This window comes from Pelobates fuscus, chromosome 1, assembly GCF_036172605.1.
Source record: "Pelobates fuscus isolate aPelFus1 chromosome 1, aPelFus1.pri, whole genome shotgun sequence".
Lineage (NCBI taxonomy): Eukaryota > Metazoa > Chordata > Amphibia > Anura > Pelobatidae > Pelobates > Pelobates fuscus.
Window position 1 is genome coordinate 213,914,048 of NC_086317.1, and position 27,778 is coordinate 213,941,825.

Consider the following 27,778-nt stretch of genomic DNA (forward strand, 5'->3'; position numbering starts at 1 on the left):
ACACTAAAGCAGGGCCGGTGCAAGGATTTTTGGGTACATAGGCGAAGATGTATTTTTCCGCCCCCCCCCCCCCCAAATAACATCTTCACCTATGTGCCTCTTAACCAGCCCCTCTCCCCGTCCATTATTGGTCCCCTCCCTTCCCTATCCCTTAGTGTTCATCTGACAGTCACACACACTCAATGACAAACACACAGACTCACTGATCTGACACACACTCATTCATTGACACACACACACTGATTGACTTAAATGACACACTGATAGTCAGACACAGACTCAATGACAAAGATACTCTCACTGATTTGACAGACACTCACACACACTGACAGACACACACATTGACACACTCATACACTCACATCCAATACTCATACAATCACTCACACACACTCACTCACAGACACTCACTCACAGACACTCACTCACATACATTCACACACAGTCACTCACTGACACACAGACACTCACAGACACTCACACTCACTCACAGACACTCACACTCACTCACAGACACTCACACTCACTCACAGACACTCACTCACATACATTCACACACAGTCACTCACTGACACACAGACACTCACACACACACTCACTCACAGACTCACAGACTCACAGACACACTCACTCACAGACTCACAGACACACTCACTCACTCACTCACAGACACTCACACACACTCACTCACTCACAGACACTCACTCACAGACACTCACTCACAGACACTCACTCACAGACACTCACTCACAGACACTCACTCACAGACACTCACTCACTCACTCACAGACACTCACTCACAGACACTCACTCACAGACACTCACTCACAGACACTCACACTCACTCACACAGACACTCACTAATTATTTTAATAAACATTTTCCACCCAGCCTCCCTACCTGGAGAGCTGGTGTGGATGAGGAGTCATTCCCTGGGGTCCAGTGGGGCTGCTGGGCGGCGTGCGGCCTGCGGCTGTGCTGTGATAAGACGGCGAGGGAGCTCTAATCTCACCGCTCTGCTCCCTCGCGCGCTGTCTGCTGATACCGCGGGAGCCGGAAGATGACGTCATATTCCGGCTCCCGCAGTATCAGCAGACAGCGCGTGAGGGAGCAGAGCGGTGAGATTAGAGCTCCCTCGCCGTCTGATCACAGCACAGCCGCGCCGGGGGTCGAGATGGTGGCCTGGCAGGAGGGAGAGCTTCCCTCCTGCCGGTCACGGAAATCTTGCGCCCCCGGAGCCGGTGCGCCCTAAGGCGGCCGCCTGTGCCGCCTTATGGACGCGCCGGCCCTGCACTAAAGCTAGCATAATCTACAATTCATGAATATTAATAGGTGGAATATTGGGTATATGGCAGTACTTTATCTTCAATGAGCATGTTGGATGTAGACTTTCAGTTCTGACTGATATTCCATATCTGGTTTTCTGTCTCTTGATTAAAAGCATTACTTAATAATGTAAAGAATGAAGTTATCATTGTGTTCTGTAATGATCTGATATTGGAATGATTCATTTCTAAGAGCTTGTCATGTCTCCTATCTGAAGGAGTTTTACAGATACTTACTGCTTACATTATGTAGATTAGGAAGTGGCTACTCAAACTGTTTCATTTTACAGTTATGACTGACATCATTAACACTATGTTCAACAAGGCGTTTATGGAAGAACTGTTTAAGCCACAGGAGCTGTACTCCAAGAAGGCCCTAAGAACAGTGTTTGACCGTCTGGCCCATGCTTCTATCATGAGACTGAATCAAGCAAGCATGGACAAGGTGAGTTGTGTAATGTAAGAAAATATGAGATTACGGTTCTTCCCTTATTATTTAAACATATACTTACAGTGTACTAAATATTTACAATGGTTCTATTCACTACATATCAGCCATATTATGCCAATTATCCCTACATAAATGTCATCTTTCTAACTCTTTTACCCTGCAGTTATGACCCTCCATGTGTTCTGGTAGAGTAGAATTTAGTTTTACCTTGCATGGAATTGCTCTTTGAAATTTTGATGTCACAAACACATACTACTCCAGGTGTGCTCATGACTTGGTTCTGGCAGTGACAGGGTTGGTCTGCACTAGACCCAAAATACTGATTTAAAAAAAATCCCACTTGGAGGGCGGGGCTGGACCGGACGGCCTTGCTGACCGGTCACACACAGGAGAGGGTCCTGCAGGGGATGTCTTTTTAAAGTGAACTAAGCGGCTTACTGGCTTTTCCTGAGCCAGGAACTTAAGACAGGCTCTGCATGTGGATGCCGTTGATATAGCAGACCCGAGATCGGGAGTTTTTGGAGCCCCTGTGGGCGCAATAAAGCTTCGGGGCCTGTGGCCTACTCGGGAGAGGACCTGGCGTGCCCGCTGCCCTGCTCTTATCTCCAGCTTTCCAACATCGACACTCACACACTCCAACTGGTCCCATACCCCCTATCTCCCCCCCTCCCCCCTTTGGACTAGCTTGAGTTATCCCGGTCCCCACTGGAGGCATCCAACACTAAGAGGATGCATAGTGAACCTGACCCCGGATTTTTGCGGACTGATCACAACATGGCTGCAAACCACAGCTCCCTGAGACCATCTACACATTCTCGCTTGCAGGCTGACACATGAAGGAAGGCGCTGGAGGGCTCTCGCTCACGATGCTGGGAGGCCACGGAGGCCCTGACACTCAATGGAGGGCTGTCAGCTGCTCCCACCTCTATACCTGGCGGGTCAGATCCCTGTGGCTGGTTACTTGGACCTCGAGTCCTGAGAGGACAAACCTCACATCACTGCCCAACACCCAGGGGAACTCTGATGTCCACTCACCGGAGTGGCGGATCTGAGGCCACATTATGCGTGCTGGCGCTGCGGCCCAGGACTGGCAGAGCGGGAAAAGCTGGGCATGCTGCAATGTTGGGACTTTACCATCAGATGAACGGGAGTAGCTTGATGATCCACTATGTTTAGAGAGCCTATATACATGCCTAAGTTAGCTGCCTTTTCACCAATAGACTGGTGAATGACTGAAGTTAACATGTGGTCTCTACTAGTTCATTTATTTTTTATTTTACCTACTTTCTTGCTACCAGTGCATAGGCTAAGCATCTATTTCAAAATACCGCTTTTGTTACAATGCACTGTTGTGATGTAATTCCAGTAAAATACAAGTTTAGCAGGCTAAGATTGCCACAAGGCATATGTATGTATATGTGTTTGTAGTATCAGTTAGTTAATAACACGTAGCTAAGATACTGTCATCACTGTACTGACCAGGTGCAGGAATGTAAGAACTGGAATTACGCGTCCCTCTCCTTTGTATCAGATGAGCCACGTGGTTAGACCGGATGGATGAGTTTAGACTCTATTCATTAAATAGGTTAAGGGTATGTGTGGGTGTAGTTAATTGTGGGAGGAGCTACAGTGCTATATAAGGAATGTACTCTATGTATTCAGTACTCAGACTTTGCTGTATTTTGGTGACGCTAGTCCCTCTGAGTCCCGATCGGTGATCCAATAAAGAATCTCTTCCTTCCTGAAGAAACCTGTGTCCATCTCTCTGTGCTTGGCTTCCGTCAGTTTCTCCGGTATCATTTGGTGCATTGGCCGGGAAGCTCATCGTTCAACGGTAGCTGAGAGGCAGAGGCGTGAGACGGTCTATCTTTGCCCACGTTCTCTACGGCTGCACCCCTGAACTTCTGCGTGGACCTCCCTTCGTCTCGGCGCCACTGGTCTGTTGTCCAGGAGATCATCGGCCTCTACGTGAGAAGTGCTGGGGTGTCCCCGTCGATGAGTGTGAACTCAGGTTCAGGAACGAGGAGGTAAGATAACTGCTGTTTTAGACGGCAGGACCCGCTAGGGGTATACCGATTGTGCGGTAGGCCCAAAGGGGTTTTTGAATCTGTATCTGCCCCCTCTGTCGGAGGGAAGGAGCGAAGGCGCACCGCTCGATCGAACGCTCTTTAGTCAGACCGTTTGATTTGGTTAGTCAGGCGGGGTCCTGGTGTAAGATAGCCCTAGCCGGACACCGGTGTCTTGTCTAGACTAGCGTTCTAGGGTGTATATTACGTTCGCTAGGTCGGAGGGACCGGGAGACTAAGCGGCGCCTGTGTAAATTCGGTTCGCTAGTTCTCATCCTATCTGGGCTAAGTGGGAAGGCGTGTAAATTTGGAACCCACTAGACTTTTGATAGTACGACTAAGAGGCGCCTGTGTAAATTCGGATCTCTAGCTCGTTGTATAGTGCGACTAAGAGGCGCCTGTGTAAATTCGGTTCTCTAGCTCGCTATGTATATGTGGTGATTGGGCAGTGTGGCTAACCAAAACGGGTGTATATAGTTTTAGGTAGTCCATTCAAGGTACTGGCCAATAGTTTAGTTGGGAATTGTAAATGTGTTAACGATTGTTTTAGTAAAGTGTATATCTTGTTAGATAGCGCGAGCTCAGCCGTCTAGCGAGAGTGTTAATAGTGTGTTGCTGTATTATAGTGCACGGTACCATAACCCTGTATATTTACTGACATTATATAATAAGTACTAATCATTGTCGTCCATTGCATGTTTTAACACCATAACCACTAATAATTGTATTGTGACCTTAACTTGTGCTTTGACCTATGCTAACCGTACTGTAACCGCTATTTGTAAAAGACGATGTTACTGGGGTGTGTTATAGACGGGTAATTCGTATATAGAGAATTATAGCGTGGGTGACTGTGTAGTTACGCCAAAGGGCATAATATTGATTATATAGTGACTGGTGTAGCAGCTGTGTGTGTACGGGAATTCCCTGAGTGTTTATTGTTATTGTGTACGTTTCACTTGGTAACCGTACCACGTGGTGCTGTTGCCAGAGGAAACGGGTGTGACTGTTGAATAGTACGCGTGTATAGTAATCGTTGTCAACGACGTTCCACTGTTAAATATGGGTGCGTCGCAGTCAACGATTCCGGATCCCTTAGGATGTATGGTTAAGAATTTTAAAAAGGGATTCAAAGTTTGTGATTTTGGGGTAAAGATGTCTCCTGTACGTTTGGTCACTTTGTGCACTAGGGAGTGGCCTACTTTGGTTGCGGCATGGCCGCCACGTGGCAGTTTGGATCCAACTCTGGTACAGCGCTTACACGTGGCTGTATCAGGTAGGCCTGAACTTTACGGCCAGTTTCCTTATATTGATTGTTGGAGACAGGCCGTAAATGACTCGCCAAAATGGCTCCGGACATGCCACGAGGAACAGTGTCGCCTCATGGTAGCTAGGACTTGTTCGTCCACTAGGGCTGGTGTTAGGCCCATTTTGGACACGCCCCCTGAGTCCGAGATCCCTTTGCCGCCCCCTTACTTTCCGGTAAGAGGAAGTGACGCAAATACAGGAAGTCCTGTAACCCTTCCCTCACTACCCCCATCCACTTCCGCTTCCTCCTCCAGTACAGGATCCACCCCCCCTCGTACTAAATCTCCCCTTCCGGAACCAGAACCCACCCCCATTAGAAACGAATATCCTGATTTGGCGCCACTTCAGACTTCCGGTCAAGCTTCATCTAGCTCGGCCCGAAGTGTTCTATTCACTACCTTTTCCCAAAACCAACCTCCCACATCCCCATACCCTATCTCTCCCCGACCGGAACCCATGACTGACGCTTCCCTACGTAGCCCCATCCAAACCCGACAGTTGACTGGTGCCCAACAATTAAAGCACTATCAGATGCCTCTTCGCTTAAATCCCGGGTCAGCTTATATCGATGCCGCAGGTCAAATGGCACACGCTGACCCTGTCTTCGTATATGTCCCTTTCACCACTACCGACCTTTTAAACTGGAAGACCCATAATTCCTCGTATACTGAGAAACCACAAGCCATGACTGATCTGTTCACCTCAATAGTACAGACACATAATCCGACATGGGCTGATTGCCAGCAGTTATTAATGACTTTATTTAACAATGAGGAAAGGACAAGAATAAATCAAGCAGCCATTAAAGCATTAGAGGATAGAGCCCGTGCTTTGAACCAAGCTAATCCAGCAGCATGGGCCGCAACACATTATCCCAACACTGATCCCGATTGGAACGTAAATGGTGCTGATATGGTTCAACTCAGAGCCTATAGAGACGCTATAATTGCTGGCATGAAAGCCGGAGGAAAGAAAGCCATTAACATGTCGAAGACAGTTGAGGTGATCCAGAAAAGCGATGAAGCGCCCAGTGTCTTTTATGACCGATTATTGGAGGCGTACCGCTTGTACACCCCCTTTAATCCGGAAGACGCAGACAATTCCCGAATGGTGAACTCCGCCTTTGTCAGCCAAGCTTACGGAGATATTAAGCGCAAGCTACAAAAGTTAGAAGGGTTTGCAGGTATGTCAATCACCCAACTAATGGAGGTAGCTAATAAGGTGTATATGAATAGGGAAACAGAAAGCAAGAAAGAGGAGGAGCGCAAGATGCGTAAAAAGGCTGATATGCTAGCGGTAGCGATCGCAGGCGTAGATAAACGGGGCCCAGATAGAGGCAATAATAGATGGAGTAGGGAGCCTTTGAGTAGGGATCAGTGTGCGTATTGCAAGGAAGAAGGGCATTGGAGGAACGAATGTCCGCAAAGAGAGCAGTACGAGAGAGACCAACCCAGGGCAGGCTACGGAAACTTTAGAGGCAGAGCGAGAGGTAGAGGAGGTCCCGGAGGGAGTAATGGTTATAGAGGGAGTAATGGGAACAGAGGAAGTGTTAGGGAAGACAGGTATATTCCAGCAGCGCAAAGGTCTCGCGATAGAGAAGGTAGGGACTTTGTAGGATTGGCTGACACGGTCATGGAGGACTATTGATACCGACCGGGCTCCATCCCCCTTGGTCGAGCGGAGCCTATGGTCGATGTATCAATAGGGGGGAAAAGGAGTGCGTTCATGATCGACACTGGTGCTGAACATTCAGTGGTGACTAATCTAGTTGCTCCTCCATCTGGAAGGACTATTACTGTGATAGGAGCAACTGGAAGAAGTGCTGAAAGACCGGTTCTTAAAAGTCGACTCTGTACATTGGGAGGCCACGTAGTAAAACACCAATTCCTTTATATGCCTGAATGTCCAGTCCAATTGCTGGGACGTGATATGCTATCCAAATTACAAGCGCAGATTACGTTCCTACCAGATGGAACAACATCTTTAAAGTTTAATGGACCTTCAGGTATTATGACTTTATCCGTACCAAAGGAAGAAGAGTGGCGACTTTATACAGTGTTGACTAGCCAAAACCCTAGGAGTGATGAGACATTGTTTAACATACCAGGAGTTTGGGCAGAGAACAACCCACCAGGACTGGCCCGCAATATTCCACCAATAAAAATTGAACTGAAACATGGGGTTTATCCAGTGAGCCTAAGACAATATCACATTCCGCAGAAGGCTAAGAAGAACATCCAATCCTATCTGGATAAGTTCATACGGTATGGTATCCTAAAATTCTGTACTTCCCCCTGGAACACCCCATTGCTGCCTGTTCAAAAGCCCGGCACAGATGAGTATCGACCTGTGCAGGACTTAAGAGCAGTCAATGATGCGGTTGTTAGTATACATCCAGTTGTACCCAATCCATATAACCTGCTTGCTTTAATTCCGGGCGGGGCTACTTACTTCACAGTTTTAGACCTCAAAGATGCCTTCTTTTGCCTCCGAATTGCCGCAGAAAGTCAATGTATTTTTGCTTTCCAATGGGAGAACGCTGTAACGGGCTCAAAACGCCAAATGACTTGGACAAGACTGCCCCAAGGGTTTAAAAATTCACCTACCCTATTTGGTTCAGCCCTAAGTCAAGATCTATTGGATTTCGAGTCCATCCCAGGAGAGTGTGTATTGTTACAATATGTAGATGACTTGTTGATAGCAGCAGTTACAAAAGAAATCTGTCAGCAAGCAACGCACGATCTACTACACATTCTCTGGAAGGCAGGATACAAGGTGTCTAGAAAGAAGGCTCAGTTGTGTTTGCCAACTGTCAAGTATCTGGGGTTCCATATCTCTGAAGGTCAAAGAATTATGGGGCCAGAGAGAAAAGAGGCTGTCTGCCAAATACCAATACCCAAGAATAGAAGACAAGTGCGAGAATTCTTGGGGGCAGCAGGCTTCTGTAGGATATGGATTCCCAGCTATGCGATACTGGCAAAACCTCTGTACGCAGCTATCAAAGGTACAGAGCACGACCCCTTCCTATGGACCCAAGAACAGCAAACGGCATTTGAAGATGTGAAGAAGGCTTTGATGAGTGCCCCAGCATTAGGTCTACCTGATCACACACGACCATTCTACCTGTATGTACACGAGCAAAGAAGAATGGCTGTGGGAGTATTGACACAGTACTTGGGATCATGGCAAAGACCTGTTGCCTACATGTCTAAACAATTGGATGCAGTGGCCAGCGGACTTCCACCTTGTCTAAGAGCCGTAGCTGCAGCCGCCCTGCTAGTAGCTGAAGCCGATAAACTCACTCTGGGTCAAGAACTTTATGTACGAGTCCCACATGCAGTACAGACGTTGTTGGATTACAAAGGAAATCATTGGTTTAGTAACAGCCGTATGACCAAGTATCAAGCAATGTTGTGTGAAAACCCAAGAGTGCATTTAGAGACTGTAAACACCTTAAATCCAGCTACCCTTTTGCCACAACCTACTGAAAGTCAACATGATTGTTTGGAAGTAATGGATGAAGTATTCTCAAGTAGACCAGATCTTCGTGATTTTTCCATCCAGAACCCCGATGTTCAATATTATACAGACGGCAGTAGTTATGTGAAAGAAGGGATCCGCTATGCAGGATATGCAGTAACAACCATAGACAAGGTGATAGAAGCTCGGCCATTGGCGAAAGGAACATCAGCACAAAAGGCAGAATTAATAGCACTAACACGAGCGTTACAATTGGCTGAAGGTTTAAGAGTAAATATCTATACGGACTCTAAGTATGCGTTTTTAACCACTCATGCCCACGGAGCTTTGTATAAAGAAAGAGGACTACTGAATTCAGAAGGCAAAGAAATCAAGTACGCAGCTGAAATCCTACAACTATTGGAAGCAGTGTGGGAGCCGAAAGAAGTCGGTATCATACATTGTCGAGCGCATCTGAGAGGAGATGGTGATGTAACCAAGGGAAATCGGATGGCAGATAGTGCAGCTAAGCGTGCTGCTGAATCAGGAAGACAGGAGTATGTAGGGCATATAGCTGCTCTTATACCAACTCCACTGTCCCAATGGACTCCAGTTTATACAGCTCAAGAAGAGGAGTGGTTAAAGACTGAACCGGGAAAGTATCTGGAGAACAAGTGGTATCAGCTAGAAGATGGAAGAATAGTTATACCAGCATCGCTAGCGGTAGAAATTGTCCAAAATTATCACAACGGGACACATTCTGGGAGAGACAGTACTGAAGAATCTCTTAGAAAACATTTCTACATACCAAGATTGTCCAACTTGACTCAGGCCATTGTACGCAGATGTGTAACGTGTGCTAAGAATAATGCAAGACAAGGACCAGTAAAGCCACCAGGAGTTCAGTTTATGGGGGGACTCCCCATGTCCGATCTACAAATAGACTTTACAGTGATGCCTAAATCGGGTGGACATCGTTACCTGCTGGTAATTGTGTGCACCTATTCAGGCTGGGTAGAAGCATGTCCTACTCGTACAGAGAAAGCAGGAGAAGTTGTGAGATTCCTGCTACGAGAAATAATACCCCGATATGGACTACCCTGTTCTATAGGATCGGACAATGGTCCAGCTTTTGTTCACCAGTGCCTACAACAACTGACTCATATGCTTGGTATAAAGTGGAGGCTTCATACTGCATATAGACCCCAGAGTTCTGGTAAGGTAGAGAGAATGAATAGAACTATAAAGAACCAGTTGGCTAAAATGTGTCAGGAAACCCAACTTAAGTGGAACGTTCTCTTACCTATAGCCTTATTGCGAATCCGCAGTACCCCTACCAGAAGGATGGGCCTCTCTCCTTTTGAAATCATGTATGGGCGACCACCTCCCGTACTTGGTAACTTAAGGGGGGACTTGAGTCAGTTGGGAGAAGGAATTACCCGGCAGCAGGTTGTAGAGTTGGGTAAGACTATGGAGGAGGTACAGAAATGGGTACAAGATAGATTACCTGTGAATATTTATCCCCCTGTTCATAGTTATCATCCAGGAGATCAAGTGTGGATTAAAGAGTGGAATAATGTACCGTTAGGGCCCAAGTGGAGAGGTCCTTATGTTGTTCTTTTGTCTACCCCTACAGCGATAAAAGTAGCAGAAGTGACTCCGTGGATACATCACTCCAGGGTTAAACCAGCAGCAGTCGATTCTTGGCAAGTTACAGCAGATCCAGAGAATCCCTGCAAGATCCGGTTAAAACGCACTACTCAGTCGGAGTAACGAGGAATTATTGTGGATTACAAATTTTATTGTTACAGGTGTGAGTGAGAAGGCCATAATAAAGCCTGTCCGCTTACCATCACATAGTGTATAAGCCAGGAAAGTCTCGAAGGGACACCTGTGAAGATGAGCAGAACTCCATTCCCTGCAGCCCCTCACATCCTGGAAGCTGAGGCGCCATCGCACGGACGAAGACTGAGGATGACGGCGAAAGATGTGCTTTTGATAGTGTTTATTTATATGTGTTTTTATATTCAGGAAGGTAGAGGTACCGACACTCCTAGCTGTGAGGTATGCATTAAGACTACGAGAACAGGTAACCATATTTCCCAAACCCTAATTTGGCATTCACAATACGAATGTAAAGGAGATGTATCGAGATGTAGATACTTAAATATAGATTATAGTGTGTGCCATTTAGGAGTAGGAGAACCTAAGTGCTTCAGTCCGGAGTATCAGCCTCGTACAATTTGGTTGACTCTCAGGAATGGAGATCCTCAGGGGACCCTAATTAATAAAACGGTGTTAGAATCCGTACATTCTTCGGGTGTTCTGCTATTTGATGCGTGTAAAGCGATATCGAGTGGTAGAAAGCCGTGGAATGTATGTGGGGATCTTAGATGGGAGAGGACGTATGGGTCTAACGATAAATATATTTGTCCCAGTAGCAAAAATAAATATGTGAGTCCTAGATGCCCAAATAAAGACTATAACTTTTGTCCATATTGGTCTTGTGTGGGGTGGGCGACTTGGGGACAGACAGTAGACAAAGACATGATTGTTACTAAGTTGCCTACCAATCCATACTGTAAGTCTATGGAATGCAATCCAGTCCATATTCTTATAAATAACCCCGACAAGTTCTTAGATAAATATGGTAATTTATTTGGGTTTCAAATATACGGGACGGGTTTAGACCCTGGGACAATATTATTTATAGGGATAGAGACTGATACGGTATCCTCCCAGACTCATCAAGTATACCATTCCTTTTACGAAGAGATGAGTATAGATAATAAGATCCCCCATAATGCTAAAAACCTGTTCATCGATTTAGCTGAAAGTATTGCCGGTAGTCTTAATGTTACCAACTGCTATGTGTGTGGAGGTACTAACATGGGAGACCAATGGCCTTAGGAAGCAAAGGAGGTAATGTCCGGTTCTGAGGCAGTTCAACAATTAATATCTTCACAAGCCGATTATCAGATGAGTGTTAGAGGTAAATCTGAGTGGAGATTAAAGACCTCCATCATAGGTTATGTTTGCATAGCAAGGAAAGGAATAATGTATAATACTTCTGTAGGAGAATTAACTTGTCTAGGGCAAAAAGCTTATGATGATGATACAAAGAATACAACTTGGTGGTCGGCTTCAAATGTCTCAGAACCATCTAACCCGTTTGCTAGATATGCCAATTTAAAGGACGTGTGGTTTGATCTATCCATCACATCTACCTGGAGAGCCCCAGCAAATTTGTACTGGATCTGTGGTAAGAAAGCCTATTCGGAGCTGCCACAGGACTGGGAAGGGGCATGTGTGTTGGGTATGCTCAAACCATCCTTCTTCTTGTTACCGATTGAAACAGGTGAGACTTTAGGTGTTAAAGTGTATGATGTGAATCATAGGAAGAAAAGGGGACCCATAGAGATAGGCACCTGGGAAGATAATGAATGGCCTCCCCAGCGTATCATAGATTACTATGGGCCAGCCACGTGGGCTGAGGATGGTACCTTTGGTTATAGAACCCCTATTTATATGCTCAACCGTATTATAAGGTTACAGGCGGTGGTTGAGATTATCACTAATGAAACATCACAAGCGCTCAATCTTCTAGCGAAGCATAACACCAGGATGAGGACAGCAGTCTACCAAAATAGATTAGCCTTGGATTACCTTTTGGCAGTAGAGGGAGGTGTATGTGGGAAGTTTAACCTAAGTAATTGCTGTCTTCAAATAGATGACGAAGGGCAAGCAATAGCTGAGCTTACTAGCCATATGGTTAAACTAGCGCATGTGCCTACTCAGGTATGGAAAGGGTATAATCCAAGTAGTTGGTTTGGTAGCTGGTATGAGTGGTTTGGAGGGCTTAAGGCAGTGGTAGGTGGAGTCCTACTGATTTTACTGTTGTGTCTACTCCTACCGTGTCTTATACCCTTAGTAGTTAGGTCTGTGCAAAGCCTGATAGGAAGTATAGCAGAGAGGAAGGCTGCTGCACAGATAATGGCGATATATAAGTATAAGGCTCTAGATCAGGGAGAACCAATGCAAGAAGATGAATGTTGAAGATTCACATCATAAGATAAGTCTGGTCTGGTTCATGGTAACCTGAGGTATATGCAAACCAAGGTTAAGTGATGCCTCAAGTAATTGTGAAATATCAGAGGCATCAAAGGGGGGAATGTGATGTAATTCCAGTAAAATACAAGTTTAGCAGGCTAAGATTGCCACAAGGCATATGTATGTATATGTGTTTGTAGTATCAGTTAGTTAATAACACGTAGCTAAGATACTGTCATCACTGTACTGACCAGGTGCAGGAATGTAAGAACTGGAATTACGCGTCCCTCTCCTTTGTATCAGATGAGCCACGTGGTTAGACCGGATGGATGAGTTTAGACTCTATTCATTAAATAGGTTAAGGGTATGTGTGGGTGTAGTTAATTGTGGGAGGAGCTACAGTGCTATATAAGGAATGTACTCTATGTATTCAGTACTCAGACTTTGCTGTATTTTGGTGACGCTAGTCCCTCTGAGTCCCGATCGGTGATCCAATAAAGAATCTCTTCCTTCCTGAAGAAACCTGTGTCCATCTCTCTGTGCTTGGCTTCCGTCAGTTTCTCCGGTATCACTGTGTCTTTATCATCTTTAATAGTTTGGATGCATTTTAGACAGCCATGACCCAGGAAGGATCTCTAACAGCCATCTGAGGAGTTGCCAGTGAAGTGATCACTAGGCTGTAATGTAAACACTGCATTTTCTCTGAAAAGACAGTGTTTAAAGCAAAAAGCCTGAAGGTAATGATTCTACTCACCAGAACAAATTCAATAAGCTGTAGTTTTGGTGACTAGTGTCCTTTTAAGTTAGGCTAGTACTGTTTGTATTCCATTTATATGGTACGTTGTCGCCCTTATGTTTATATATATATATACACACCACACCAGGAGGCACGATTATTTACTTGTCAAAGTCCCAGCTTCAAAGGAATAATTCATGTTGTAAATATTTTAATCTAGCACATTCATACACAACCAAATTAACCCTTCTTGTGCTGATATCAGCCATACCGCCTCTACTAGGTGACCAATTAACTTATTCACTGCACAAATCACATTTAATAGCAATATTTCTATAACGTTGTTATGGAAACCTAAATACAATTGATAGACTTTGAAATGCCTGACATTTAAAAAAATATATATATTCCTGTAAGTCCATGGTTCCTAATATTTTGGGTTAGCAGGCTATTATCCATTTTTCAGGTCCTATTCAACTACCCTCAATATATATTTTTTCCTGTATTAGTACTCTAGTGCAAAGGCGAGTAATCTGGAACTGGTTTTGAGAAATGTATTTTAAAATGTTACATTTACAGAGCTGATTTTTACGTTGGAAAAAGATGTTTGAGTACTTACAAATCATTGCTGAATTAATTAGTGATGTATCTGTTTTGTTCAGTACAATTATTTGTACTGTTAGTTATTTTCTTATGAAACCAATAATAATCCATATTTCCTTCTTTTTGAAATCCATGTTGCTTTTTAATTTAGCTCTATGACCTGATGACCATGGCATTTAAATACCAGGTACTGCTGTGTCCTCGCCCTAAAGATATTCTACTTGTCACGTTCAATCACATGGATGCCATCAAGGAATTCATTAGAGAATCACCAAGTATCCTTAACCAAGTGGATGAGACATTCCGTCAACTTATTGACGTAAGATAAATTAAAGGATTCTGCTACGTACATAGAATACTAATGAACACTGATAACCAACCTACAAGGTTTTATTGTTTTTATGTATATCCTTTTTAAAGAATTGTCTTTTTTTTCCATTCTTTTTTTTGTTTGTTTTTGTACTGTACTTATAAACATATGTAAACATGCATTAAATTAGTAGAAATTAAATGTTATCAGGTAATGGGGAGAAAATTGTTACAAGGACAGCAAATTTGGTCCATGGACCCGGCATATTATAGGTTTATAAGAGAATATAGAAGGTGTTTTTTTTTTTCTTTTTCAATTCTCCACTTATCGACAGGCGGTACGGTATTACAACTGCACATAGTTCAGCATTATTCATTGCAAAGTGTCATGTCATTGTAACCATTTTTTTTTTCTGACCGGTATTAGGCAGTACAGTATTACAATAATGTTTAGTTCAGCAGTGTTCCTTATAGTATTAAGCGTTATATCACTTTAATCTGTCTTCTTGATGTTAAAATAAGGGGCTTTCTGTATTTGACAGTGGTAGACAATGTAGCACATCATACAAAGTATTCAAAATTATTTAACATTACAGTGGGGTTATTCCTTTTCGAGGAGGGGGTGGTGGGGGGTGAGAAGGAAACAGCTGTTAGCCTTGTTTCTCTCACTTGGTGATGAGGTATGTCTTAGTGAGACAATTTATTTATTTAATTATTTTTAACAGGACAATTACCAGTAAGTTGAGGGAAAGTGTTGTAGAATGTGACTTGGATGGGTTGCAAATCTTGAATTGGTAATGATGTGAGTTATGCAAAGACAAAGAAGAACGTTTGGTCGAGCTAAAATTTATGTGGTCATGCGATGAATGTTTTGTAGGTTAGCTCTCGAGATTTTTGTTTTATTTCCTAAAATATGTAATGATTAGGTAAGGATGAGCAAGTTTCCTGAATATGACCATAAGATGCTGCAATATTCACTTAAGACACAGTACTATTGATATTCTTCCTAAATGAATATTACATTAACTGACTCTTTAATTAGAGGTTTTATGTTTGCTCCTATAGACCTATAATTCTATACCAGCTGGAGAATTTCAGTTAATCAGGCAAACCTTGCTTATCTTCTTCCAAGACATGCACATTAGGGTAAGTCATCATTTGCTAATGTGTGAAAAATGTATCTGTTTTTATTGTGTGCTATTCCAGCCATTAATCAGTGTTTCATTTTTTGGGCCACCTTAACCTGTTTTTCAATCTGCAGAGCATAAATATAATTCATAGATCAAGCAAATTATTAAATAGTCAAATGTATAACTCTTTGATTACTTTTATGCATTTTGTTGATTAATGCATTCTAGGACTTATCCATGGGTGTGTGAAATGGGCTACATTGTTAAATTGGCTATCATCCATGGCAGTTTACACTGGGGATTCATATAATCTATACCAGCATACATAAACATTTATTTGTAAATTAAATTAAATGCACACTCCTGGCACCAAAACAGCGCTGTATTATTATGCTGTATTTTTGTCCATACTCAACTCTTTATAGTTTTTTGTTTTTTAATTCTTTATTTGGGAGCACAGGCAGATACACAGTGCGACTTGTCACAGATCTACATTAAAAATTGCATAGGGATTATCGTACAGTGATAATTGTACATAAATAGCAACATAAACAATACATGTATGGAGATAACAACATAATGGTCATCAAGTGTAATACAGAAGGGATATCAACATATCCGTTTTAGATCTCTTGTACTCCGACAGGGTACTCAGTGTCGTTGTGTAGGCCGTGTTAATATTAAATCTTTATAGTTTTTCGCAGAAGAAAATGTTTTTCAGAATGCTGCAGCCATACATCAGCCCAGAGGCGTACACATACATTTGTATACACACACATTGACAAATATATGCAGAGGCACACAATAATTTATATACTCATAGACTTAAAAACATACACACACACACACATTCATATACACACTTATAATTACATCCATACACACGTAATTTTTTTTTTTTTGTAATTCTTTATTTTGGTTGTGCAGGTGGTTACAGACAATTAACGGACGCCACAACAGCGTATTACAAGGTTACATTAGTTATGCAGTGGCAGAGAAATTGCACATTTTTTGTTATTATGTGATGGATATCGTGCTTAACGAAACAATTGCATTGTCAACAGATTGTTGATTAGCGTAAGGTAAAGCAAGATGTAGAACGAGACGTGGTCAACAGTGTCTGTGTAGCCAGAACAGCCGTAACAGACGCATTCATATATAACATAGTAAAACATTTTTATGGCAAAAGTTAACTCGGTACAATTTTGTATTGAAGTGAACAGGAAAGACAACTTTAAGCGGTGTGCGGTTCACCATATGTGTGGGTAGGGGCATGTAAGTAGCTAGGTAGCATGTGTAATTTTTATTTTAATAAAAATAACATACTATTTTTTTTTTTTATTATCTTTATTTTTTTTCGTTGAGGTCCACCCGGCCTCCCTATTCTTACATTAACCTCATCCTTTGAGATTCTGCCTGGATCAGTCTCTTGGGTGCTGTGTGTGATCCCTGCAGCTTCCTCGGAGGCAGCACCATAAGTTCACCCGCAAAGCAGGCACCTGACGCACAATAAGACTTCCTTATCAGTGTAGGCACACAGCTCAGATCTTAACAGCTCTGATTAAGCTGCTTTTAATTCACAACCTGGTTGCAGTCAGTAAGAAAAACTAATGACCAACAGATTATGATAGCCTTTCTATATATCTTCCTGGATATTATCTCTTTCTAATACAGATTGCTTTGTAGTCCAGATCATACGTTTTAATTTACTAACTGCTTGCAGTCAGTCAGAGAAACTATAGACCAACAGATTCTGATATCCGTTCTATATATCTCACTGGGTGTTCTCTTTCTAATACAGGATGCTTTGTAGTCCAGATCCTTCAGTATTATGAACTGTGTACAGCTTAGGAATTTAATTTCTGAAGTGAGTGGAGTGTGCATAAAGAGGCAGACTTGTGATGCAGCATTCAGCAAGACATATTTTTTTTGTGAAGCAATTTAAAAAAATGTGAGAATGCAAGAATACAGCATGTTAATAATGCCAAAACCTATCGAATGCATTAGAGATGTATTGGAGTTTGGAGTGTCCCTTTTAATAATACTTGAATTTGCTATAAACAATAGAATTCCATTATCTCTTCTATAATATTGCATTATTTATGAAGGCAAAAAAAGTCTGCAGGCTTCCTCCCTCTTTTAGAGTATATATGTCTTTCATATCTAAACTTGCCTTTCTTCTGCAGGTTTCTATATTCTTGAAGGATAAGGTCCAGAATTCCAATGGACGTTTTGTGCTCCCCACGTCTGGTCCGGTCCCTTGGGGCACTGAAGTGCCTGGTCTTATAAGGTTAATCTCATAAACCTTTTCGCTTTGTCAAACAAACTTCCCTCTAGACCAGTGGTTCCCAAACATTTTAGGTTCAAGGCGCCCTTAGTATTTCAATATTTTTCCAAGGCGCCCCAAGTCAAAAAATGTTCTAGGTTGTATATATGTACAGCGCTGCAGTATGTATTGTGTCCCTGTGTGGCAGAAATGCTTGCCGTTCAAGCGCAGATCCAGAACCTAATCTTGGGAGAGGCACTGGTAGAATATTTAAAGAAACAATCCAGGCCCAATAACCACTACAGCACTCTATAGTGTTTATGGTGCCAGGAGTGCTGTGGTTTCTTCCCAAGGTAAGTAGTCAAACTGTTTAAGAACAGTTTGACATCTTAGCTGGGTTCTGCCAGGATAGGGGCTGTAGTAGGGGGTAGGGGCAATAGTGTGTGAGGGGTGCATTATGTCTGTGAACGATGTAGTGTGTGAGGGGTGCAGTGTGTGTGTGTGTGTGAGGGGATGCATTGTGTTTGTGAAGGATGTAGTGTGTGTGTGGTGCAGGTAGTTCATGAGGTGTACAGTGTGTGTATGGGAGGGGCAGTGTGTGTGCATGGAGGAAGTTATTGTGGGTCTGTGGGAGTAGAGGGGGAGATTAAAAAATATTTAAGTTTATTTTTTATTTTTATTTAAAATAAACAATAATTTTCATATTGCCTTCCCTGCTTACCTTTGCCTGGGAGGGGGTTACAGTACAAGGCAATCCCTGGTGTTCCAGTGGAGGAGCCCTGGTGGTCCCAGTGGTGAGACAGAACTCTAGCAGATTCAGGGCTTTGCCGTGGTAACCGCGACAACGCTCCAAGCTTGCAAGAGGAGAACACGGCGGAGCTGCTGGTTAGAGCTCCCCCGGGACCTCTCTCCCTTACTCCCCTGCCGGCTGCTAGAATTACACTGCTAGGGGACCGGAGAGGGAAATCTCTGATCTCCCTTGTGGTCCTGCAGATCGTGACCGTGCTACTTTAAATAATTGTTTTTAAAATACTACAAAATGTTTTAAAAGATCACATACTTTTTACTAAATATTTAATTACACTTCCAGGATCTACAATTTCAAAGGAGAAGAGACTAAAAGAGTGGAGTTCCAACATGGTGGCAGTTATGTCCGTCCTCTCCAAGAAGGATCATTCGAACTGTTTGGAGACAGAGTTCTTACACTGGGAAAAAACATGTGAGTAGGTTATCACGCCCGTGTTACTTTAAATCAAGAATGTTGCATGTACTACAAATTGATTTTCTCTGATGAGGTACAGTTTTGTGATAATAGACCATCTATACAATTTTTTGCCAGTTACACTGCAAGCCGATCTGTGGAGACCAACATGTCAGGAACAATGAAAAGTTCAACATCGCACACTAAGGTCAGGTGAACAAGTGGTCTGTCTGTGCATGCACAGTGTAAAAACAATCAATGTTGTTAGCATAATTGAAGGGACACTGTAGGCGATATAATAATTTCATCTCAGTGAATGGGTTATAGTGCCTTGAGTCTCCTAATTAAACCATTTTTTAACTGTTTAACATTGAAGAAGTATCCACAACACCTGAAGACCCCTACTGCAGGTATGGCTAAGGGACAGATTACACATGTTCTTAACCATAACAATTCATACCAGCAAAGCGGTAACCTGAAACTCTCACTGCCTCTCATTTCTACTCATTCTAAAGCTTCCTTATTAGTTCAAGCAACATTATTATTATTATTATTATTATTATTCTATTTTTTATATAGCGCCAACAAATTCCGTAGCGCTGTACAATGGGTGGACTAACAGACACATAATTGAGATCAGACCACTGGACGTACAGGAACAGAGGGGGTTGAGGGCCCTGCTCAATGAGCTTACATGCTAGAGGGAGTGGGGTATAGTGACACAAAGGGTTAAAGTAGGGGAATTAAATAGTTTGTTAGAGAAGGGTTTATTGAGTGCTTGGTAGGTCATTTTTGACAGTTGCAGGAAAGGAGTCATGGGGTGGGGGATGAGAAGCCTGCTGACAGTTTAATTGATGCGCTTTAATGAAGAAGTGAGTTTTCAAAGATTTTTTGAAGGAGTGGAGGCTGGGTGAAAGTCTGATTGAGGAGGGAAGGGAGTTCCACAGAATAGGTGCAGCCCTGGAGAAGTCTTTAAGGCGAGCGTCAGAGGTGGGGATCCGGGCAGAGGATAGGCGTAGGTCTTGGGATGAGCGCAGGGGTCTCGACGGGACATACTTGTGTATGAGGGAGGATAGGTATGTTGGAGCAGCATTATGTAGGGATTTGTAAGCAAGCGCCAGAATTTTGAATTGGGCCCTATATCTAACTGGAAGCCAATGCAGGGACTGACAGAGCGTGGAGGCGTGGGAGGTGCGACCGGACAGGAAAATAAGCCTCACAGCCGCATTCTTTATAGATTGCAGCGGTGCAAGCTGGGAACATGTAAGAACGGAGAGAAGGGGATTGCAGTAGTCGAGGCGAGAGAGAACAACAGCATGAACCAGTATCTTAGCCGCGTCTGGCATTAGATATGGGCGGATGCGCGCTATGTTCTTGAGTTGGAAGCGACAGGATTTGACTATCGATTGGACATGGTGGGGATAAGCCGTTGGAGATTCTTATCTAGTACGAAAATATAAAAAACCGTTTAATGCTGAATGGAATGATGGCACTAGAGGACTCCAGACTTCATAACCATTTCAATGAGATATAGTAGTTATGGTGCCTACAGTGTCTCTTTAACCGATTTTATTCTAATAGGAGTAAATTAACAACCAAATGTAAACATTTTTAGGGTTCAGATTTTATTTTGATTTTGGTTTCCATTTGGGTATGTGCAAAGGCACAATATTTAGCCGTTCAGTTCGTTCGATGGATAAATTGGTTATATTGCCAATAATCTTTTGCTAGTACCAACCTCTGGCATTCAGTATTTAAATAAGTTATTTGATGTAAAATGAGGTTCATAAAATCCTGTAATTAAGTAGTTAAGTGGGCAAAAATTTTTTTTTTTGGTTTGTTTTTTAATTGTTTTTTTTTTTTTGTGCTAATTTTTATTTTTGCTTCATTGATGTAATGCAATTTTATATAATGGGGGAGCAGTGGGCAGAGCTAGTCAGCAAGCTGAGTGCCTATTTTTTACCCTCTACGGAGCCACAACACACTCCACCGAGGCCCCACACAACGGGAGAGACCATGGGGAAGTGATCCCGCAACATGCATTGAGCTTCTCTCAGCCCAGAATTGACTGAGAGTTTTCAGCCACTTACTGAACTAGTGAAAGTTCACTGCAGATGTTGCAAATGTAGAGAATTTGCAGCGTACTCGGAGACTTTGAAGGTCAGTATGTCTCTTTTAGCTGTAGATTTTTTTTTTTTTTATTGTATAGTAAAAAAATAATAAAACATTGCTGCAGATCCTCAAGTTTCACAGGTCATATTGTGAAATCTCACTAGACCTGTAAGTGGATTTCAACTGGAGTGTTCCTTTAACTTACAGGTCCCATGATTGTGTTTTCAACTTTTTTGTTACATTTTTAGACCATCTAAAATCTATAGAACTGTTTTGTTGCCACTTAACTCTACCTCTTTATTTACGTTGCTTCTTAACATTGTTTGCATAGGAAAATATAGTGCCAAATCCAATGGCCAAGGAAGAGCTAAATCTTTTAGCAAAACTTATGGGAGGCTTGGAACTGAAGAAACCACCTACTAGTGACTACAGCTTCCGACTGAACCTATTTACTAATGACGAAGAAGAAGAGTGAGTGTGGGCTATTGGGAACTGGTCCTTTTGCATCATTTAGGCAGAACTTAGCATTGCAGCTCTAAGGCAAAGTGGTTTAAATTAATATGAGCTGAAAGCAGTTTGTACAGGAAATGCGTTCACTGAACTGGACAAAAAAACGTTTTATAATTACCATTAAAAGGGGCTGCCACTGCCTTCATTGCATTGATTAGCTGTATGTGATTACTATGTATAAATTCATAATCCAGATATTACTATTAAGCCCCAACTATTCTGAACATTTAAGTTTACTTTGGCTTGTGGCATATATATTGCTCAGAACAATTTCTATAAACCTGTCGTATACCCATTATTTGCAATGAGCATAGTGCGTACACCAGGGTACACGTGTAGTATATGCTCAAACCACAGGGTTATTTACTGTTTCTGGCTGAATTAACTCAAAAAAATGTTTTTAGTGAGTTTAGCAATAATTTGGTTTGATTGCAATGAGAGTGCACTACAGCAATGTTATTCTGCTTGTAGTGTGAAACTCTGATATGCATAAAATTTATATTTTCATTTGTAGATTCTAAAAGCATAATGTCTGATATATTTGAATTGTGATGTAAGGTTTTTTCACACAGTAAACCGAACCTTAGTTGTTGAATTAGAGAATAATTATACATTCAAGGTCTGGTTAATGATAAAATTTAAAAAGTGATGCTATGGTAAGAAAGCCACATTGATGATCACTTATAACTTTTTGAGTGGGCATTGTGTGAAGAGTCTAACCTGATGAAAACAAAAAAGTTTTATATACATACATCTTAAATTTTGGACAAAGTGAGAATAAAGAATATGAAAAATAGCTGCCGTTATTTAGTTTCACTCACAAAATGCAATGTTTAACAATATTTCTGTTGTTCTAGAAGATTATACTGTATAATTTTCTGTGAATCTACTCCATATAAAAAAAAAATGGTATGTAACTTATGTTACTGCTATATATGATGTCACATATGTTTGGTCTGAGTGACACTGTATAATTTGTCCACTGTGCGATAAAAAATAAAATTGCAAAAATCATAACAACTGCAGCGCATTGTAGTGGCTATGGTACCAGGAAAACCCTGTTGCCCCTCCCATTGTATGGAGTCAAACCATTTTAGAACTGCTTGACTTCTTTCCTGGGGTCCTTTGGATGCTGCTGCCCACTATACACTATCTCAGCCTGAGAGCTGGAAGCTGTATGTGTAAGCTAATTTTAATGGTGCAGGGTTTAGCTTAATGGCTGAGAGTGATTAGCTGGCACTCTCCAGCAGTGAGTTAGCCCCGGAGTGGAAGTGGGGAACAACACCCGTGGATCGGGTTTAAAAACAACTTCAGTGTGTTTGGTTCTCAGAATGTACCTTTAACAGGCCTTAAGTAGCACTCCTTTGCAAGATTTAGCAATTAAAGGGACACTCTAAACAACATAAAAACCAAAGCTCCCCATGGCACATGGAGGACATCCTCTACTAAGCCGCATTGATCATGTGGAATGTATACTTACACATTATCAATGTCAGTTTTGTTGAAGTAGACAGTGGTAATTAAAGTGGAGTGCTGGGGTTGGATTTGGTTTTGCTTTGACCTCATTATGATTATCATTATGATAAAATATATGATTTTTTTGAGAAGCATGCTCATTGCAGCAAAAAGGAAAACCAAACATAAATGTAACAAAGTAAAATAAAATTCTATTAATTTCATGTAGTATGTGAGGACTGAAATACATTTGATCAAGCACTCCTGCTTTACATATTCTAAATTAAAATGTAATGCTAACACTTAAAAAAAAAAAAAAAAAAAAAAAGTTTTTATTTTTTTTAGGCATGCAGCGCTTACAAGGCCAGAAGAGCTGTCCTACCAAGTAATCAGCATAAAGGCCAGCGAAGTAAGTGGGACATTGAAAGAATTCACATACAGTTGTGTACAGATATAGGTATCTCATAAAATATATGCAAGAAAATGATATTCAGTTTTTTTATATATATAATTGATGTAACCTCATCAATCTATTAGATGCAACGTTGTGGTTAGGTTATTCCATGTCAACTGTGGGACAAAAACCACATGTATTTTCTTATTCTTGATGTTTTCTTCTTTTTCTTGTCCAAGGTGTAAAGGAGTTCAGAAATATACCATACATAAGCTATTAAATATATTCCAGTTCTCAATGTATATTGCCACTCCAGTTTATAAAGATGGGAATAAAAAGCAATGGAGGGAGAGAAGATTAGTGGAATAAACATTTTAGTACATCGTTTAAATGAATAAGATCACATTGTATTGTATTATTTTATTCCCTTACAAACTAGGCTTACAAGTTGGTTATTTTCTGCGTTTTTACTCTGCGTTATCTTGGGATGTCCAGCAGTTTCTGTTGTCTAGTTTGAATTTTCTTCTCATAATTATTTTATTTTCAGAAGTGATTTTTACCTGCAAAGGCTAGGAGTGGTGATGGGGGCGCGTTTTGCGCCCTCACATGCCAACCTTTTTATGGGTTGGTGGAAGCTGCTCTTTGGAGATGGTAATCACTTTATTTTGTTCTATTGGATTTAAGCTTGAGCATTTTTTCTTCTTAAAACTGAGTACTATAGGAAACTAACAGCTGGAGAATTTCTGACTCTTGGCATCTAGCTGTCATCCTAGTCACATGTTTCCTGGTGAATTTGTCCATATCATGCGGAATTGTTCTAATGAAGATACATTTGAATTTCATGCAAAATTACTTAGAGATCGCTTAAAAACTAGGGGATATAGACCTGATCAAAATGATGGTTAGAATTGAATTTATAAAGTTGCTAAAAGCTGTACCAAGAATGTTTGCTTAATTTCTAATAGAAGATTTATTTAAAGCCAGTGAGTGCTCTCATTTTTTGGATAACTATTTGTTACAAATTACGTAGTCATATTGTAGGCATTTTTCATACATATTATGCCTATTTTGCCATTGTCCATAACTATGTTTTTATGCATTCCTTGTCATTTTTTGTTTGTTTATTTTATCCCTATTTCCTATGTTTTGGTGACAGTTTGTTCATTCCTCACTAGAGGGCAATATTGGCATTTGTATGATCTATGTACTTGAACTTTTAATAATAGTTCTCTGGTGAATGAAGCTTGACATTATTAGTATGCATAGCAGGGTGTTTAACATGTTGTTTAGAGGGTTTATTTATCCCTATGAGTAAGGACTGTTACGTCCGAAACTCGTCCTGTTCCTCCCTGTGTTGTTTATTATTAATACAGAGAATAAAACCTTTTTTTCCCTATCCTGATGAGTGCTTGTTTTTGGCCTATTGTACTCAAAATCACTTTGGTGAGTAAATTAGGCAGTATGGCTCTCCACTCCCACGGCAGCTGTGACTCGGATGCAAGGGATGGTGCCGGTGAAAATCTAGCCGGCGTGGAGGGGAGGGAATCGAGTGACTGACTTGCGGCCTCCATCTCCCGCTGTGGTGAGTGTGCGCGGGCCGCGGCTTAAAGGTAGGACCTGATGGAATGCTCTCCTTCCCGGCCCGAGGGTCTTGGGGTGCCGCTGGAGTCTGACTGCTTTTTCGTGCGACCCATCGTGAGCGTGTGGGTGAGCTAGGGATGCTGATTAGTGCGGTTTATGCGGGCGCCACGAGGAGCTCGTGGTTTAAGCGTCCATCTTCCTCGGCCACCGGACACGCCCCCCCTCCAAATCACTTTGTATGTCATGGCATCTCTGTAAGTCTTGTGCTGTTATCTGCAGGTTATTGGATAACATCTTCTGAGCTTTGAATCTATGAATTTGATATAAATTCATGTCATCAGCTAATTGTTTTTCTCTTTCTCTTGTATTCAGTATATGAGACTCCAACCTTGCCACTATATTCCTCTTGTTGTATTCTTTAATAAAGTTATTATGCTTATTGTATGTTTGTATAGTTGCCTATTTCAAATGTGTGTGTCTGGCTGTGTACTACTTTTCCATTTACTATTGTATTGTTTAATTCCATATCCTACTGCTTTACATTTAATAAAATATATCATTGGAAAATAATAACCTACTTAGTGGAACAGAATTTTACCAGGATTTAAGACCTCACCCTTTTACAACTTCTTTGCATTTTTCTACATTTATGTTCCAAAATGAGAGTGTATAGAGTTATTAAGTAGTAATGATGTTTCTTCTCTTTCAGGACCAGGACAGGAATAAGGAACTTTCTAGAATCATGGGAGAATTTCAGTCAGCAGAATCATGTATACAAAGTACTAGCAAAGGAGAAGATCTGTTAGCCATGATGGATGGGCTTTGAGGATTATGTTGTTACTGTATTCACTCAAAAAGGATGTCCCTAAAAATATTTAAAGAACTTTACAATCCACTTAAAGAAGAGAACTGTGGCAAAATAAAATCATTACCATTGGTATGTTTTTGTGAGGAGTTAAAGCATATTAATGGCACATGTAGCTGTTACTCATGGCATATTTAAGTGGCTGAATCTTGATTAGGTGGCTGGTTCACTAATACCACATTTTTAGTAGTTTAGAAATCTATTTCTAAAGAAAGATGCACCACAATTAATATTTAGTGAGTGGTTAGTATTAAAAAAGTGTTATTTCAAATTATTGCTGAAATATAAGCTTGCACCTTTGTTGACTGACACCAGACGATGAAGCAATATAGTTCTTCTGCCCATCTAGAAAACCCACCCAACTTGGGGTGTGCAGTGTGCACACTGTTTAAATTCCCACCTCCCCTGACAGATGCCTTCTGAGCTTATATGAAATAGCCTGATTATCCATTGCACAGTCCATCTGATTATTCCTTTTTGGTTTAGAAACCAACTCCATTTGTCCTATGTGATGAATGGAATTGCTAAATATCTGATAAACCACTAATTGGAGAAGGTTAAGGGGGTAAGCCCATTGGTCGTGCCAATGATTGGCCGTGCCACTTTATTCTTTACTTCTCTTTATTGCAATAGCTGAAAAGCCAGAAAATGAAAGAAATGTAAAGGTTTTTTTGTTTTTTATATTGTGTTTCCCAAATTTAAAACAAAAAAAACAATAAATGTTGTGCCATCTATATAATGCATTAAAAAGATTTGTGTCAGTATCTGCCTGGTTTGTTCTGTAATTGACATTACATGCCTACACAAGTTTTTGTTTTTCACAGGTTCTGTCCTCTTAAAGAATTCCTGTCTGAATAAAGAAATGGCTACAGGAAACTGGTATCTATTAAATTTGATCAATTTGCTCAAGTATAAACTCTTTAGGACTTTGTTGTAACATAAAATTTATATTTTACAATTTATGAATGTGGTGCATCACTTCTTTGTACATAGTTAATATATACCTGCATATATAAAACCTCAGTGATGTACTCACCTGAACAAAAAATAATGGCGGTTAATTTAGCGTGATGCTTTATCTTTCCAGTGCGCCAAATAAACCAATTTTAGAATGAAGAAAAAAGTACATAGTGTAATTTTCATGAATGAACTGAATGCATTCCTCCTTTATTTGCACCAAAGAATCAATTTCCACTGACTGACAACCCATGCTGCCTTTGCTTTTTTTCTGGAGGGCAACATTCACTTGCGTCTGCAGTACAGTCAACTAATTGTATTATCAGCTTTGTACAAGGTGATAACAATACAGGTAAAAACAAGCTGCTTAGTCATCTAGCAAGTATACATGAAATTCTTTGTTCTAATACCACCCACTCAAAGTTCTATGAAATAAAATAATCTACATCTTGCACTTATAAGAATTAAGTGTTTTGTTTTACTATATATTTTTTAACTGCTTGGTAAATTCTGCAGAAAATGCTTGTCTTAAGATGTATGTAAGAGTTATATTAATTTATCTGACTGGCATTTATTTTTATCACAGAGGCCCAATGAAAAGGGGGCTGGACCTGAGAGGGAGTGTTTTGTCATCACCAATGACTAGCACACCACCTCTCAAAGTGAGCATGTTGGTTCAATGGACAGACCATGTGGAGAGCCCTGCTGAAGAGCTTTTACATGAGAAAAAGGCTCTGAATTTGTTCTGCGCAGCACAAGAAAATGTAATGACACAAGTGTCTACTTGTGACTTGTCTCTGGTGTCTCCATAAGTGGGATACAAGATGGCCAGCAAAGCGTATTGTGCATGTGTTTGGAGTAGGGTTGCCACCTGGCCGGTATTTGATGCTGTGTGGCCGGTGCCTGTATTGCAAAAATATCGACAATACAATTGCTGTTTTTTTTCTGTGAGAATAAAGTTCTGCAATATCGGCACCGGCCACCAGGATGTGCAAAGAAG

At 41.4% G+C, this 27,778-nt stretch overlaps 1 protein-coding gene across 2 annotated transcripts in view; it reads left to right on the forward strand.

The window, feature by feature from the left end:
* Positions 1-26,283, forward strand: part of OSCP1 (organic solute carrier partner 1) — a 42,061-nt gene extending 15,778 nt beyond the window's left edge. For both annotated transcript variants that reach the window (XM_063444468.1, XM_063444469.1), the window contains exons 2-10: positions 1,616-1,770; positions 14,150-14,317; positions 15,373-15,453; positions 17,624-17,727; positions 18,794-18,922; positions 19,043-19,112; positions 21,348-21,487; positions 23,327-23,390; positions 25,666-26,283. In XM_063444468.1, the coding sequence (XP_063300538.1) occupies positions 1,616-1,770; positions 14,150-14,317; positions 15,373-15,453; positions 17,624-17,727; positions 18,794-18,922; positions 19,043-19,112; positions 21,348-21,487; positions 23,327-23,390; positions 25,666-25,782 (1,028 nt within the window). In that variant the 3' untranslated portion in view covers positions 25,783-26,283. The remainder of the gene's footprint in view (positions 1-1,615; positions 1,771-14,149; positions 14,318-15,372; positions 15,454-17,623; positions 17,728-18,793; positions 18,923-19,042; positions 19,113-21,347; positions 21,488-23,326; positions 23,391-25,665) is intronic.
* The last annotated feature ends 1,495 nt before the right edge of the window (positions 26,284-27,778 follow it).